Below are 17,308 nucleotides of genomic sequence, written 5' to 3' on the forward strand. Positions count from 1 at the left end.
CTGTTAAAGTTGTGTTTGCAAAACTTTTTTCCCAACAGATTGCTCTTGGATCCACTCTAACAGATGATTACTGCACATGTGAACTCAGCCGAAGACTGGCATTTTGGACTCAGTCTCAATTGTAGAAAATATGTTGTATAATCGTAGCTTGTTATTCGGCACAGAACCTAGCCTTCTTTCTTCAAGGTCAAGGGTGTTCATAAACCCTGCTTGCATTCCAATAAAGTAGAATAATTTTGCTGAACACTACACCGGTGTCCTGTCTCTTGATCCCATGAGTTCGTCTGTCATATTTCTACTTTGGGTTTACACATCAACTCCAGTGGATCCGTTGTGCCCATGTTAGTCTTAATGAACAGGACCACTGGAGTCTGCACCTCATTTATTAAGAATTAATGATTAAAGGCCGCTTTACACGCTACGACATCGCTCAAGCGATCTCGTTGGGGTCACGGAATTTGTGACGCACATCCATCCGCTTTAGCGATGTCGTTGCGTGTGACACCTATGAGCGATTTTACATCGTCGCAAAAACGTGCAAAATCGCTAATCAGAGACATGCCCCCCTATTCCCAGTTATCATTGCTGCTGCGTGTACGATGTTGTTCCTCGTTCCTGCGGCAGCACACATCGCTACTTGTGACTCCGCAGGAATGAGGAACATCACCCTACCTGCGGCCGCCGGCAATGAGGAAGGAAGGAGGTGGGCGGGATGTTACGACCCGCTCATCTCCACCCCTCTGCTTCTATTGGGCGCACGCTTAGTGACGTCACTGTGACGCCGCACAAACCGCCCCCTTAGAAAGGAGGCGGTTCGCCGGTCACAGCGATGTCGCTAGGCAGGTAAGTAGTGTGACGGGTCTGAGCGATGTTGTGCGCGATTTGCCTGTGTCGCACAACCGATGGGGGCGGGTACGCACGTTAGCGATATCGGTAACGATATCGCAGCGTTAAAGAGGCCTTTATGCACTTCTTATAACTAACATGCGCCTTTACAAGAAATCATACCCTAGTCGAGTATTGGGGTACATTTCTGGAGTAAACTTTGATTAACTTTTATGAGATAGGCTTTGTCATACCCTGTCCCGCCCCAGCCCTGCCCATTTTGACAATGCTAGCAGGGACTGGTGTAAAAAAAAAAAACCTCCCAACTTGAAGTTGCTCAAAAATTTTGCAACATTTGAAGTTGTTTACGAGAACACCTTTTTGAATCCGGGTTCCGTGATCTCTAAGTTAAACTCCAGCGGATTCATTTTACCTGCACTGATACATTGCAACAAATTCAGGAGAGCTAGAGAAATGGGTATTGCTGATGTGTATGAGGTTTGCCTACATAGGATATAACTCTCAGCTGTTAGAAACATTAAGTCTGTACAAAATTTCAGTTTCTGGATTTGCAGTATTCAGAGATTAAAAAAAAATGATGGTGAATTGAAATACAAAGTAATTTGCAAAGTTGCAGAACGTCTCATTATACAATGATTTTTTTCTTTTTTTTTAATTTACATCATACTGACCAACCCCTTTAAAACAAGACAAGAGGCATTTGGTAATACATAGTTTGAGGTTGATCAGCTGAAGAATTTGGGAACGCTGAGCCTCTATTACCATGGGAGCTCCAATGCACAAGGATCGAGTTTTGTCACAATATACAGACACTTCAAGTGTATATATACACTTTATTTATGTTTTACCGTATTCGGCCTTTTCTAACAATGTCGTCTGCCACATACCCTCATCGGCACTTAACGGGTTAAAAATGAATAATGCGTAATCATTTCAGAAGAGAGGTCAGCACTGTGCTTTCCTGACCTTGCATTCAGGCGGCTAATCTAGAGCATGAGCTTTGCACACTCAGAGCCCAGGAATTTTCATTTATTGCATATGGCCAGATCTGTACTATCCAAACGACCCCTTTCTTTACTAAGCCCCCGTGAAACAAAGTATAGCTCTGAGCAAGAAAAAGTCATCACGACTGCAACAGGAACAAAGGGCTCACTCCAAAATTGTCCCACTGCACACTGCCAACGAGCTGGACCACCCAAACACTTCACCATTATCTCCCTTTACACTCCCACTCAATGCATTACAACAAATACAGAATTCTAGGACAACCGCACAAAGGTCTAAATTATTTAGAGCTGAAATCTTTGGCCATAACCTCATAGGGGTTAATAAGTTACCAATTTCCTTGCATATTTATATAAACACTGCAAAACAAAACATTACATGCAAGAAACTGTCCTGACCCGGTCCTGCCTGCCTTGTTATGGGAGATGTTACACCGATCAATAATACAAATTTGGATTCAACGGTAGGTGCTTGGAAGTAGGGGCAGACATACTATTAGGGCATCCTGTGCAGCCACATGCTTGAAAGTAGGGGCAAACATGAAATTAGGGTAACCTGTGCAGCCACATGCTTGAATGTAGGGGCAGACATGCCATTAGGGCAACCTGTGCAGCCACACGCTTGAAGGTAGGGGCAGACATACCATTAGGGCAACCTGTGCAGCTACATGCTTGTAAGTAGGGGCAGACATACCATTAGGGCAACCTGTGCAGCTACATGCTTGTAAGTAGGGGCAGACATACCATTAGGGCAACCTGTGCAGCTACATGCTTGTAAGTAGGGGCAGACATACCATTAGGGCAACCTGTGCAGCTACATGCTTGTAAGTAGGGGCAGACATACCATTAGGGCAACCTGTGCAGCCACATGCTTGTAAGTAGGGGCAGACATACCATTAGGGCACCCTGTGCAGCCACATGCTTGAAAGTAGGGGCAAACATGAAATTAGGGTAACCTGTGCAGCCACATGCTTGAATGTAGGGGCAGACATGCCATTAGGGCAACCTGTGCAGCCACACGCTTGAAGGTAGGGGCAGACATACCATTAGGGCAACCTGTGCAGCTACATGCTTGTAAGTAGGGGCAGACATACCATTAGGGCAACCTGTGCAGCTACATGCTTGTAAGTAGGGGCAGACATACCATTAGGGCAACCTGTGCAGCTACATGCTTGTAAGTAGGGGCAGACATACCATTAGGGCAACCTGTGCAGCTACATGCTTGTAAGTAGGGGCAGACATACCATTAGGGCAACCTGTGCAGCCACATGCTTGTAAGTAGGGGCAGACATACCATTAGGGCACCCTGTGCAGCCACATGCTTGAAAGTAGGGGCAGACATACCATTAGGGCAATCTGTACAGTCACATGCTTGAAAGTAGGGGCAAACATGTCATTAGGGCAACCTATGCAGCCACATGCTTGAAAGTAGGGGCAGACATACCATTAGGGCAACCTGTGCAGCCACAGGGGTCTAAGAGCTAAAGGGGGCCACATTCAGCTCCAAAGCAGCAAGCAGCTTCTATCATAGACACAGCTGCAAAGGATCCATATCCTTTTCTTTTTTTTGTATGTGTCTGCCACTAGTTGAAAGTAATATTTTGCTCTAGCCATTCCAGCAGGGTGTTGTAGGGGGGAGTAGGGTTGCAAGTAAGCAATATTTTGCACTAGCCATTCCACCAGGGTAGGGTGGGGTGGGGGGTAGAGTTGCAAGTACGTAATATTTTGCACTAGCCATACCAGGAGGGTGGTGTAGGGGGGAGTAGGAGTTGCAAGTACATAATATTTTGCACTAGCCATTCCAGCAGGGTGGTGTAGGAGGGAGTAAGGCTGCAAGTAAGTAATATTTTGCACTAGCCATTGCAGCAGGGTGGTGTGGGGGGTAATAGGATAACAATTATGAGCATGTCACAACTTAACTCCCCCCCACAAAATACACAAAACTTTTCGATTTTTAAATAAATCATATTACAGTAGCGGCCAGGAGCACTTTGTCAATTACAGTACATGTAAAAATATCCTATTTACTCTCAAATACACAGGAGACCGTTGCGTCACAGTAGCTACAATATAATATTCTGTGCATGGTGATAAACATTGGCTTCAGCACTATATTCTCATGTTCGGAGCCGAGATCTTTAACTTGCTGGGACAAACAGAGCTTGTAACTTGGAGACTAACAGGACATGTAACTAAAGGAATAATGAGGATGTATTATTTACCTTGGCTGAAGTGCTGGGCTGGTAAGAGTTTGCAAACCTCAAAGATTAGTTCAGGGCAGACTGACCATTCAGGTATAAGGGCCTTTAGTCACTGTGTTTAAGTGCAGAATGTACAAGTGACAGGTGCTACTCAAATGTATGTAAAGGGACCATGGTCTTTAATGCCTGGGGGCCCAGATCACCTTAATGCATTAATAGAACATGCATATAGCTAAAACTTTGCATATATTTATTTAAAAAAAATAACTTTACAAAGAAAACCCATTTTTTATGGGCCTGTCAGAATCAGCCTTGTATTTTGTGAGGCTTGTGCAACAAAAATACGATGGGACCTTTACAATAAATCTAATACAATCCAACAGGAGAGTTCCATGTGCAAATAGAAAAGTGATAAATATTGGAAAGTTTACATAGAGATAGGGATCTGTTGATAAAAAAGAAGAAACCTTGTGACAACAGGTCCTAGTCAGCATCTGTGAACCCCAACTGTGGTATTTAAGTCATGTCAGCTATACCAAGGACTCACAGACCGGTGTGGAGTCAGAGTCCTGACTGTGCATGGAGCTTAATCCTGTGTCTGAATCCTCGTCATTCCCCTCAGAATTAGTACATGGGCCCATGTCTTTTTCAACCCAAACTCCTGAGCCCTCATTACATGTCCTCTCGACAACCTGTGAGCAATCCGGTCTGAGCTCCTCACATGTATCCTGCGTCTCTGAGAGTCCCAAGGCACCAAGGTTGTCCAAAATACTTTGTATTTCTTTCTCCTTTTCACTCCATACTTGTTGGGAGTAATCCAAATCTGCCTTGATAGCCTCCAGGTCTGTGTTCAACCTCAGTCCTATGTAGAGACTGGCACTGAGCTCAGTTTTAACCCTCTCTTGCTGAAGGAGCAATTCATTTTCACATTCCCCCTCATCAGCAATTGTTGTATTAGGGTCTAGGTCTTTTGAAGACAGCTCCTCCTGACGTCTATCCATCCACCTTTTGTTTAGTTCCTCTTGAATCTGGATGGTAATTTGCTCAATCAAAGCCTCCTGTTGGGTTATTTCATCTTGCAGCAGTAAGATCCCCTCACATTTCCGAGCATAGTCCTCAAAGTCTACAAAAAGTTCTTCTTCAGGACCTTTGTCTTCTTCCTTGATGTCACAACCCTTATCGGAAACAACCCCAACCAAATAAGTGTCTTGGACATAATTAACACCATGTCTTTTCATCCTGTCAAAGTGAATTTTAGCCTCATACCTCTCTATGTCCCTGTCCAGATCCTTAATCCTCTGCACCTGCTGTCGGATGGTGTGATCCTGGGACAAAACTAGATGGACCAGAGTCTCCATCTTCTCCACTGCAGTGGACTCTTTGGACAAAGTTTCTTGCCTCCTTTTGTTCATCTTGGCCAATTTTCGGAAAGCTTTCCTGACCACCCTGCGTTGTTTCTCTTGGTTGAGGACCGTGGTGGCTTTGGTGGTACCTTTAAAGGGACACGGGCTTTCCCTGCTGAGAACCACTTTAGCTTCTGCACTTCTAGGTCCAATATTGGGCAGAGAAGCCTCATTCCTGACCAGAACAAACCTCACATTCTCCTGCTCCTCACCCCAAGCTGTCCAAAGTCTCAGTATCTTGGTTTTGTTTGGAAGGATCCTTTCAAACCCCCTCCATTTTTCCACAATACAGTAAGATGGGGCTGGGGCCAGTATCACAGACCCCTCAACAGCTTGCTTCTGATTGTGATCATCCAACAGGACCTTGACCACATCAGCACAAGTTGTGCGCCTGGTGAGTCCAGAGACAAGTTTCTCCTCTTCACATAACCAGACAGAAATCTTCCACTCCTCCTCGCTTTCCATCTCTTTCCCAGGTCGGATCACAATCTGCGCTTGGAGAATATGCAAACACAATTATAATCCATAGAGTTTAGTGCAGTTGCAAAGTAATGTCCAGCGGAGACCTCCAATATCCAGTCTGGGTAGTCCTTTAAAGATTGCTGCTCCTACTAAAACTGTGAAAACTGCCCCCAATTCCAGGTGTTGGGCGTCCAGAGAAGTGCAGCTGTAGCAGCGATGTCTTACTCTTTGCTAGGATAACTTTTTCTTGTGCGCAATCAGAACTGCAGAGCCGTCTCAAGTGCACAGTCTGCTTCCCTCTGCACCAGCACAGCTCAGTCTGCTGCTTTTCCTCCAGACACACGTAGCTATCCCCCGCCCCTACACTGGGATCAGCCAACTCCAATACACAGACAGCAAGTCCCTGCCTCACACTCAGCTATTGGGAACCAGTTCCTAGAGTCACAGACAGCTGAGAGGAACTTCAGAGTCTTCTATGATTTGTATTTCTGCTTCACGATCAATGTACATACTTTTATGCCCAAGAAGTATTTGCATAGATTTTTTTGGCTAAGGGTACTGTCGCACTTGCGTTGTTTTCCTTCAGATGCAATCCGCCGTTTTGGAAAACAGCGGAATCCGTTAACGGATTCCGCTGCTTCCCATAGACTTGTACGGACGACGGATTGCGAGTGATGGACCTGCGTTGCTTACGCTGGCCGACGCTGCGTTGCTTCCGCTGGGCGGAAGGAACGCAGCATGTAACGTTAATAGCTTGCGTTAAAATGACGCCGAGTGGCGGATTCCGTTACATCCGTCAATAGTTAGAATGGATCCCTACGGTGGCGGATTCCATTGCAAAGTGCTTTACAACGGACTCCGCCGCTGGATTCCGCTAATTTCTACTGAGCAGCCTAGACTGCCCAGAATGCCCATTCTACTGCCCAGAATGAAAAAAATGAGAAAAAACAAAAACTGGAGCCAACGCTTTCCTTTAGACGGACGCCAAACGGATGCCAAACGGATGCAACGAGTCCGTTAATTCACAGGAATCAGATAACAGATTCCTGTGAAATAACGGACCCGTTGCATCCGTTGACACCACAAAAATAACGGATGCGTCATAACGACGCAGCAACGGACCCAGCGGATTCAACCCAACGTAAGTGTGAAACTAGCCTAACACGGTATCACAATATACTCTTTTTATTATACATCATTGCTTCAAGATCAATAACTGTAGATTTCCAATGGTCGATGATCACAAACTCCGTGTAGAGTAGTAAATGTAATGAAATAACTAAAATGTACAAAATGATAGCCCCTGATATTACATTCTTGAAATATGTAATACCTGTATTATAGTTACATACTAGACTATATTAATTTTCTTTACTACCATGGTGTCCAAAATGATTCTGGAAGGTTTTTTTTTTACTTTTTTTTGTTTGTTTATAAATACACACTATTTCAGATGCAGGTGGATAATATATTGATAACTATAAAACAACAAGCAGAGAATAAACCACCATTTGCCAAACCTTTGCTTATTTACCCGATGTGTACTCTGGCTATGCGTGCAGGGAGCAGGGAGCCGGCACTGGCAGCCTGAGAGCGGCAGACGCTAGTAACTAAGGTAAATATCGGGTAACCAGCAAAGCACTTCGCTTGGTTACCTGATGTTTATCTTGGTTACAGCTTACCGCAGCTGCCAGACGCCGGCTCCTGCTCCCTGCTTGCTTCAGTTCGTCGCTCTCTCGCTGTCACACACAGCGATGTGTGCTTCACAGCGGGAGAGCAACGTCCAAAAAATGAAGCAGGACATTCAGCAACGACCGGCGAACTCACAGCAGGGGCCAGGTCGTTGCTGGATGTCACACATAGCGACAGCGACGGGACGTCGCTGCTACGTCACAGAAAATGGTGACTTAGCAGCGACATCGTTGTCGCCGTCGCTGTGTGTGACATCCACCTTAAGCTGGGGGCGTGAGACCTCTGTGATTGTCCATTCCACAAAACAAAAGTGCCGGGGGCTGCACACGACCCAGACAAGACATCTTCTTGGTCCTTTTTTTCTTTTCCCTCTCCCCCTATATTTCCTCTTTTCTTATCTTTCTTTCCTCTTTGTACATTTTATGTTATGTTTACATTGTTAGACAGGATTGCCATCTCAGGGACTTTGTGCATCTACTTTGCCTCCACTTTCTAAACGAGGCTGCATAAATTTTTGCATGGGGGTCGGATTGTTGGTCACCCAGTGGGCATCCTCTCCAAAGCAAAGCTATTACATGGGTGATGATGGTCTGACCTGAAGTGTGTAATCAAAGCACTTATTATGAAAGTAGAAAAGTGTTGTATTACTTATTACCTCCAAGATTTGAGTTATTCTACTCTATATCATATGTTGCCTATCCTATAACTTGTAAACATGTTCTTTATTCAAATAAAATCTGATTTACACAAAATAATAAATATTTTTATTTAAATACATAATTAAGTTATAGTCAGATAAAAACATTCATGGCAAAATATAAATGGACATGGCAGACTACAAAAAGTGGTAAGCACTATTTACAAAATATGTCGAAAACAGCAGAAGTGAGAGAGGGTAAAAATGTACAATAAGAAATAGTGTTGTGGAATTTATAATATATAGATTAGTTTAAAATTGTTTTTTATATATATATATATATATATATATATATACAGTTAAAGCCAGAAGCTTACATACACTACCTAAATAAATACATATGCATGTAATCAGAATAAACCTTTATTAAAATTACCAGAATTATTTATAGTTGCCAAATACAAATGCCAGAATGAGAGAATGGTTTAAGACATTTTTTTATTTCTTTCTGCAAAGTCAATAGTTTACATATGCTGAGAGTACTATGCCTTTAAAAAATATGTGAAAGTCCATATGATGATGTCATGTCTTTGGAGGCTTCTGATAGGTTTATTGGCAACATTTGAGTTAATTAGAGACACACCTGTGGATGTATTTTAATGCACACATGAAACACACTGCTTCTTTGTGTAGCATCATGGGAAAGTCAAAATAAATCAGCCAAGATCTCAGGAAGAGAATTGGAGACTTGCATAAGTCTGATTTATCCTTTTGTGCAATTTCCAGATTACTGAAGGTGCTTCATTCATCTGTACAAACAATCATATGCAAATACAAAAAAGATGGGAATGTCCAGCCATCATACCACCACTCAGGAAGCGGATAGGTTCTGTGTACCAGAGATGAACGTGCTTTGGTCAGACATTCAGACATGAGCATATCAACCCAAGAACAAAAGCAAAATACCTTGTGAAGATGCTGGAGGAAACTGGTAAGATTGTGTCATTATCCACATTATCCACAGTGAACCGACTACTGCATCAACATGGGCTGAAAGGCCACTCTTCCAGGAAGAAGCCATTACTCCAAAAGAAACATAAGAAAACCATATTAATGTTTGCAAATGCACACAGGAACAAAAGACCTTAATTTTTGGAGATGTGTCCTGTGTTCTGACGAAACTAAAATTGAACTGTTTGGCCATAATGACCATTGTTATGTTTGGAGGAAAAAGGGAGAAGCTTTGAAGAAGTCTAAGAACACCATCCGAGCTGTGAAACACTGGTGCTGCAGCATTATGTTGAGGGTTGTTTTGCTGCGGGGCTGGTGCACTTCACAAAATAGATGGCATCACGAGGAAAGAAGATTGTGGCAATACTGAGGCAACATCTCAAGACATCAACCAGGAATTTAAAGCTTGGGAAATAGGTCTTCTAAATGGACAATGACCCAAAGCATGCTGCCAAACTGGTTACAAATTGGCTTAAGGATAAGAGTCAATGTTTTGGACTGGCCATCATAAAGCCCTGATCTCAATCCTATTGAAAATGTATGGGCAAAGCTGAAAAGGCCGTGCAAGCAAGGCGACCTACAAACATGGCTCAGTTACACCAGTTCTGTCAGAGGGAATGGGACCAAATTCCTACAAACTATTGTGAGAAGCTTGTGGAAGGAGATCCAAAACGTTTCACCCAAGTCATACAGTTTAGGGGCAATGCTACCAAATACTAATGAAATGGCTGGAAACTTTTGACTTTGCAGAAAGTAGTAAACAATGCCTTTAACATTCTCTCTCTCATTCTGGCACTTGGCAAATATAATAAATAATTTTGGTTCCTAATTGACCTGAAACAGGAAAGGTTTATTCGGATTTCATGTCAGATAGTGAGAAAAACCTGCTGATGTGTCTGTATAGAGAGCGGAGGGAAGAACCTGCAGATGTCTGTATAGAGAGCGGAGGGAAAAACCTGCAGATTTGTCTGTATAGAGAGCGGAGGGAAAAACCTGCAGATTTGTCTGTATAGGGAGCGGAGGGAAGAACCTGCAGATGTGTCTGTATAGGGAGCGGAGGGAAGAACCTGCAGATGTGTCTGTATAGGGAGCGGAGGGAAGAACCTGTAGATGTGTCTGTATAGGGAGCGGAGGGAAAAAAACCTGCAGATTTGTCTGTATAGGAAGCGGAGGGAAGAACCTGCAGATGTGTCTGTATAGAGAACAGAGGGAAAAACCTGCAGATGTGTCTGTATAAAGAGCAGAGGGATAAACCTGCAGATGTGTCTGTATAGGGAGCAGAGGGAAGAACCTGCAGATGTGTCTGTATAGGGAGCGGAGGGAAGAACCTGCAGATGTGTCTGTATAGGGAGCGGAGGGAAAAAAAACCTGCAGATTTGTCTGTATAGGAAGCGGAGGGAAGAACCTGCAGATGTGTCTGTATAGAGAGCAGAGGGAAAAACCTGCAGATGTGTCTGTATAAAGAGCAGAGGGATAAACCTGCAGATGTGTCTGTATAGGGAGCGGAGGGAAGAACCTGCAGATGTGTCTGTATAGGGAGCGGAGGGAAGAACCTGCAGATTTGTCTGTATAGGAAGCGGAGGGAAGAACCTGCAGATGTGTCTGTATAGAGAGCAGAGGGAAAAACCTGCAGATGTGTCTGTATAGAGAGCAGAGGGAAAAACCTGCAGATGTGTCTGTATAGGGAGCGGAGGGAAGAACCTGCAGATGTGTCTGTATAGGGAGCGGAGGGAAGAACCTGCTGATTTGTCTGTATAGGGAGCGGAGGGAAAAACCTGCAGATGTGTCTGTATAGGAAACGGAGGGAAAACCTGCAGATGTGTCTGTATAGGGAGCGGAGGGAAGAACCTGCAGATGTGTCTGTATAGGGAGCGGAGGGAAGAACCTGCAGATGTGTCTGTATAGAGAGCGGAGGGAAGAACCTGCAGATGTGTCTGTATAGGGAGCGGAGGGAAGAATCTGCAGATGTGTCTGTATAGGGAGCGGAGGGAAGAACCTGCAGATGTGTCTGTATAGAGAGCAGAGGGAAAAACCTGCAGATGTGTCTGTATAGGGAGCGGAGGGAAGAACCTGCAGATGTATCTGTATAGGGAGCGGAGGGAAGAACCTGCAGATGTGTCTGTATAGGGAGTGGAGGGAAGAACCTGCAGATGTGTCTGTATAGGGAGCGGAGGGAAGAACCTGCAGATGTGTCTGTATAGGGAGCGGAGGGAAGAACCTGCAGATGTGTCTGTATAGGGAGTTGAGGGAAGAACCTGCAGATGTGTCTGTATAGGGAGCGGAGGGAAGAACCTGCAGATGTGTCTGTATAGGGTGCGGAGGGAAGAACCTGCAGATTTGTCTGTATAGGGAGCGGAGGGAAGAACCTGAAGATGTGTCTTTATAGAGAGCGGAGAGAAAAACCTGTAGATGTCTTTTTAGAGAGAGGAGGGAAAAACTTGCAGATGTGTCTTTTTAGATAGTGGATGGAAACGTCTGGTTTCAACTGTATGTATGTATACCACTTCCAGTATATTAGACCGTGCAAAAAATTCTATGGCAAAATTTTTTAAAGAGTAACATATCAAAAAGTGGGTTGTGTATTTAATAAGAGGACATACCATTATAAGAGAAACAACTTTATACTTATACTTTCTCTAAAGTATAATTCTCTTATATGTTAAATTATATTAATGTTACGTTAAAAATCAGTTTTACATAATGCATCCGGGTTTGCTATTGAAACCTCAAATTTTGTGTTTTAGATTGCCAGAAGGATTTAATCTTCAGTCTTATGTGAGATCCTTTCTCTACTTCCAGGTAAAACCAACATAACTTGTTATTAAGTTGTCAAAATCTAATTGAATCAGCAGCACGAAGATGATCTGCATATCTGAATGGAAATATATACAGGGAGGAGGTATCTAGGTCATACAGGCTGGACTATAATTATGTGAGACTGTTATGTAAATCTCCTATGTATTGGCAGTATCTCTCGATATATTTATTTATTCATTTATTTTACTCACTTATAGAGAGGCTTTAATTCTTCAGCAAACTCTTAAATTACCTACAAGTTGCGAGTAAAGGCCACTTCACACATAGCGAGATCGTAAACGAATCGTTGCTACATCACAGTTTCTGTGACGCATGAACGTCTTCACTAGCGATCTCGTCATGTTTGACACGTACCAACCATCCACCCCCTGCTGTGAAATCGTTGGTGCTGAACAGCCTGGGCCATTTTTGGCTTGTTGGAGTCCTGCTGGGCAGGATGGATCTGTATGTTTGACACCTACCTACGATTTCGGTAACGACCTAGATTAGAACTGGCACGTAGGCGTGTAGTTGTGTCCCCATTTCCGCGCCCCCTCTGCACCGATTGGTTGGCGCTGAGAACAATAGCGTGTAGTTGCGTCACCGTTTCCGCACCCCCCTTCTGTACCGATAGCTTAGCGCTGATAATAGTGCTACATTCTGATTGGGTGTCGCTTCATGCTTTTTTCTCTGTTGAGAATTCTTGGGATAGAACCTGTGACGTGACTACACAAATTGTTTGTGCGCTCCCGGCCGGCCGCCCAATCAGAACGTAGTATTGGCCACCAATCAGAGCGGAGGGGGTATAGAAAAGGCAACTCAAATGCACGCCTACGTGGCTCACTGCGTTTCACTACGCCCCTAATCGAGATCGGAATCGTTACCACAGCTGTTGTGTGACAGAGTCCCGACGATTTACAAGATCGTTATACGGGTCGCATGCTCGTTCCTAAAGTCGGTGTGTGTGACACCTCACATACGATTTCACCAACGACTCAGCAACGATCCGGGAACTGTGACGTAGTAGCGATCGCGTTCACGATCTTGTTATGTGTGACTGGACCTTAAACCTAAACCACAGTAATTCATCTAATTGGAGACCTCTGGGTTTGAATATAAGAGCTCTCAACTAGGTTTGTCAAAACCACAGCAATAGATGTCGGTTGACTAATACCCATTGACCTGACATATATTTGTACTTTACATCTATTTGGACATGGTCACAATAAAATACTGACTTTTCATAAATCTGTACATGTCACCAAGAACAAGTCTAATTTTGGGTTTCAAAGACACAAAACCCAAAATATTTTGTATAACCTACTATTAGCGGTTACGCTCAGAACTTTAAACGAAGCAACTTCATTTTCATTCCTTTCATTTTTCTGATTCTACTTTACTATGATTAAAATACATCAGCAGATATTGCAACATAAAAATTCTCTAAATGTTGGACTGGCTTGGCTGGGTTTCATTCAGACTGGGAGGGCACTAGGTCATCTATTTAATAAGATGACCTAGTGGCACTTTTTTTAATTTTTTTATTTTTTTTTTATACATATGGCAATACTGGTACTTTTCCCTCTCTAAAAATTGTATCGTTTTTTGCTGATATCCATTGTCGCAGTCATGAGAAATTTAGTGTAGAAGCCAAATGAGCCTGTAAGTGCATTGGGGGTCTGCTAATGTGCTTGAAAGAAACAGACCCTGTGCTTAAACACGCCCCCAATGCACTCCTAGCCTGATTTACATATGCCTTTTATGCTTCAGTGCTGAATTTCTCAGAACTGGCACATTGGATCTTTACAAAAAAAGGTATTGTAACGCTTACGGCCAGTGTAGGGGCAGAAAGCGAGATTAGTGGACCCACTAGACCACTGGGGGGACCTGGGATTACCCCTTAGTAGGAAGGCTCAACTAAGCGCCCACCACAAGTCGGGAGCCAGATACCGGTCCCAGGGCAGTGACCAGGACTGTGGCAGCTGACCCCCAAGGCAGGTGGGGTGACTTAGTCAGGCTGGACAGGCTGATATGGACAGGAATGGTGGGCACGGCAGGAACAGACAGGAATGGGAAAGCAGGTACAGGAGACGGAGACAGGGGTAATGGGACATGACAACTAATTAGCAGTCTGGAACACTGACTAACTGAATGCAGTGCGCAGGCACCTCCCCTAATAACATGGTGCCTTAAATACATAGTGACGCTCAGCCATAGGCTGAGAGTCATTTCCAGAAAACGGCAAGCTGGCGCTTTAAGAGTAGGGCCGGCGTGCACACGCATGTCTTATGTGCACTGCCGGGAAACCTGTGCAGCATGTACAGGGCTCAGGAGGGGAGGAAGGCAGGAGAGTATGTGGGAGGCCGCGAGGCAGCAGAGGAGAAAGGGACCCAGTCGGGGCAGTGACTAAGTCGGCGTCCCTGCAGGGACTCAGTTGCTACAGTTATTATGCCCCAAATGCTAATTGAGAAACACAGACCTCCTCCATGGGGATGCCCTAAAGAGACAGAATTATGGGGAAAAACAGGGCAGATGATAAACAGACTATGGAAGTGAACCCTACCCTTGAACCCTCTTACATACTTATTCTATTTTCAGGAGGGAGATGATGGGAGGCAGACAAAGAGTGCACTGTGCCTTCCGATTTTGTTAAATGATTCGGTACCAGGTTTGGGTGAGATAATAGACCAAACCAAAATGTTACTTCATTTAGGGGTACTTTGCACGTTGCGACATCGCTACCGCGATATCGCCGGGGTCAAACTGAAAGTGACGCACATCCGGCACCAGTAACGACGTCGCAACGTGTAAAGCCTAGATGCGCCGATAAACGATTGCAAAACCGTCGCAAATCGGTGATCTGTGTAGCGTCGGTCATTTTCATAATGGAGCACCAATAGGAGATACGATGTTGTTCCTCGTTCCTGCGGCAGCACACATCGCTATGTGTGACACCGCATGAGCGAAGAACATCTCCTTACCTGCGTCCACCGGCAATGCGGAAGGGAGAAGGTGGGCGGGATGTTACGTTCCTCTCATCTCCGCCCCTCCGCTTCTATTGGCCGCCTGCTGTGTGATGTCGCTGTGACGCCTCACCACCCGCCCCCTTAGGAAGGAGGCGGGTCGTCGGCCAGAGCGACGTCGCAGGGCAGGTAAGTGCGTGTGAAGCTGCCGTAGCGATAATGTTCGCTATGGCAGCTATCACAAGATATCGCATGTGCGACGGAGGCGGGTACTATCGCGCTCGGCATCGCTAGCCGATGCTAGTGATGTCGCAACGTGCAAAGTACCCCTAAGAGTGGTTAGAGACTGAGTGCAACAAGGAAAAGAAAATAAAGCCAATCATAGTAAAATGGAAAGAATTCTAGCAACACTATTACTCGGATGTTGAAGTAGCAAAGTTCTTGAAACCCTTTATATCAACAGAGTGGTACCTATTAGAAGTTATCAGTGGCATACTCGGGAAATGAAAAGTATCCATGGGCAAGTAGATAGGCTCCAGTGTGAATCTAAAAGAAGAAGATAACAGAGAGAGGTAGTAGAACGGGGCTTTCAAACACCGCGCCAATGATCACTGATGATATCTTGGATTAATGTAAACTTTTATTTTTCCACAGGTCTACGCATTTCGGGAGGCTCAGCTCCCTTCCTCAGGACCGATAGGCATAAGATACATCAAATTTGATGTATCTTATGCCTATCGGTCCTGAGGAAGGGAGCTGAGCCTCCCGAAACACGTAGACCTGTGGAAAAATAAAAGTTTACATTAATCCAAGATATCATCAGTGATCATTGGCGCGGTGTTTGAAAGCCCCGTTCTACTACCCCTCTCTGTTATCAACCGCCTGGGGTACTACTGCCGTGATCCAATTTTATGCTGTTACAGGTGTTGTGACTGTCACAACCCTACTTGGTGAGTAGGATTGCCCTGATATCGCCCTTAGGGCGGCTTTGCACGTTGTGACATCGCAAGCCGATGCTGCGATGTCGCACGCGATAGTCCCTGCCCCCGTCACAGGTATGATATCGTGTGATAGCTGGCGTAGCGAAAATTATCGCTACGCCAGCTTCACATGCACTTACCTGCCCTGCAACAGTGGCTCTGGCCGGCGACCCGCCTCCTTCCTAAGGGGGCGGGTCGTGCGGCGTCATAGCGACGTCACACGGCAGGCGGCCAATAGCGGCGGAGGGGTGGAGATGAGCAGGATGTAAACATCCCGCCCACCTCCTTCCTTCCGCATATCCTACGGAAGCCGTGGTGACGCCGGTAGGAGATGTTCCTCGCTCCTGCGGCTTCACACACAGCGATGTGTGCTGCCGCAGGAGCGAGGAACAACATCGGACCGTCGCATCAGCGTAATTATGGATTACGCCGACGCTGCACCGATGATACGATTACGACGATTTTGCGCTCGTTAATCGTATCATCTAGGCTTTACACACTACGATGTCGCATGCGATGCCAGATGTGCGTCACTTTCAATTTGACCCCACCGACATCGCACCTGCGATGTCGTAGTGTGCAAAGCCCGCCTTAGTCTACCAGGGTAAGACCCTATTGTGCTTTTTCTCCACAGGCCCCTATTTTTCTGTAAAAGAAGAAGATGAAAGAATCAGAGATTGCGTTTTGAGGAGAGTTCTCTTGGTCTTATGCATAGACACATGATATAAGGTTGGAGATTTGGGGAAGATTGAAAGACTCGTTGGAGAATTAAGAAAACTGAAACATTACAGAGAAGTACAACTAAAATAATGTAACACTAGGTTATAATCAATGTCCTCAAGAATGAGAAATGCAGCTCATTCAAAACCATTTACATTAAACCTATTTTCCTTTAAATGTAGACAAGTAAGTCTTCCTCTTTAATCCACCTCTAGAGTAAGCCCAAATTGCTGGCGAAACCTTGGGTCAAACTTACAGATCAGTGTTACCACATAAGTTACTAGCTGCAGTATTCGTAAAGTGGCCAAAATATTATTCTTTACACTGTTGCATATTGATTGTATTAATTAAGTTTATTATCTACCTGAATTGTATCACCTCATAAGGAATGGGCTGAACCCCATCAGATACATACATGCTCTGTATAAAGCTGGCCATATGCGTTAGATTAATGTCAGCCGAACGTGGAGATTTTGTTCTAACTGGTTGTTTGGAAACAAAGCGACTGTCTTTCAATCTTGGTGAAAATATCTGTAAACTTTTGAAACTCTGCTAATTGAATTCAACAAAGGGCGCCAAGACTTCTGTTGCCA

General features: G+C 44.7%; 1 protein-coding gene and 1 long non-coding RNA gene across 2 annotated transcripts; one reads left to right on the plus strand and one right to left on the minus strand.

The window, feature by feature from the left end:
* The first annotated feature begins 2,234 nt into the window (after positions 1-2,234).
* Positions 2,235-16,782, plus strand: LOC142254548 (uncharacterized). Its single transcript, XR_012727253.1, has 3 exons — positions 2,235-2,314; positions 12,001-12,055; positions 16,630-16,782. It is a non-coding gene; the product is annotated as an uncharacterized LOC142254548 (long non-coding RNA).
* Positions 4,281-6,206, minus strand: RASSF10 (Ras association domain family member 10). Its single transcript, XM_075325656.1, has one exon. It carries the CDS (start codon positions 5,917-5,919, stop codon positions 4,582-4,584), a length of 1,338 nt encoding a protein of 445 aa, XP_075181771.1. The 5' UTR covers positions 5,920-6,206; the 3' UTR covers positions 4,281-4,581.
* Positions 16,783-17,308: the final 526 nt, after the last annotated feature.

Source organism: Anomaloglossus baeobatrachus, chromosome 10 (assembly GCF_048569485.1).
Source record: "Anomaloglossus baeobatrachus isolate aAnoBae1 chromosome 10, aAnoBae1.hap1, whole genome shotgun sequence".
Classification (NCBI taxonomy): domain Eukaryota; kingdom Metazoa; phylum Chordata; class Amphibia; order Anura; family Aromobatidae; genus Anomaloglossus; species Anomaloglossus baeobatrachus.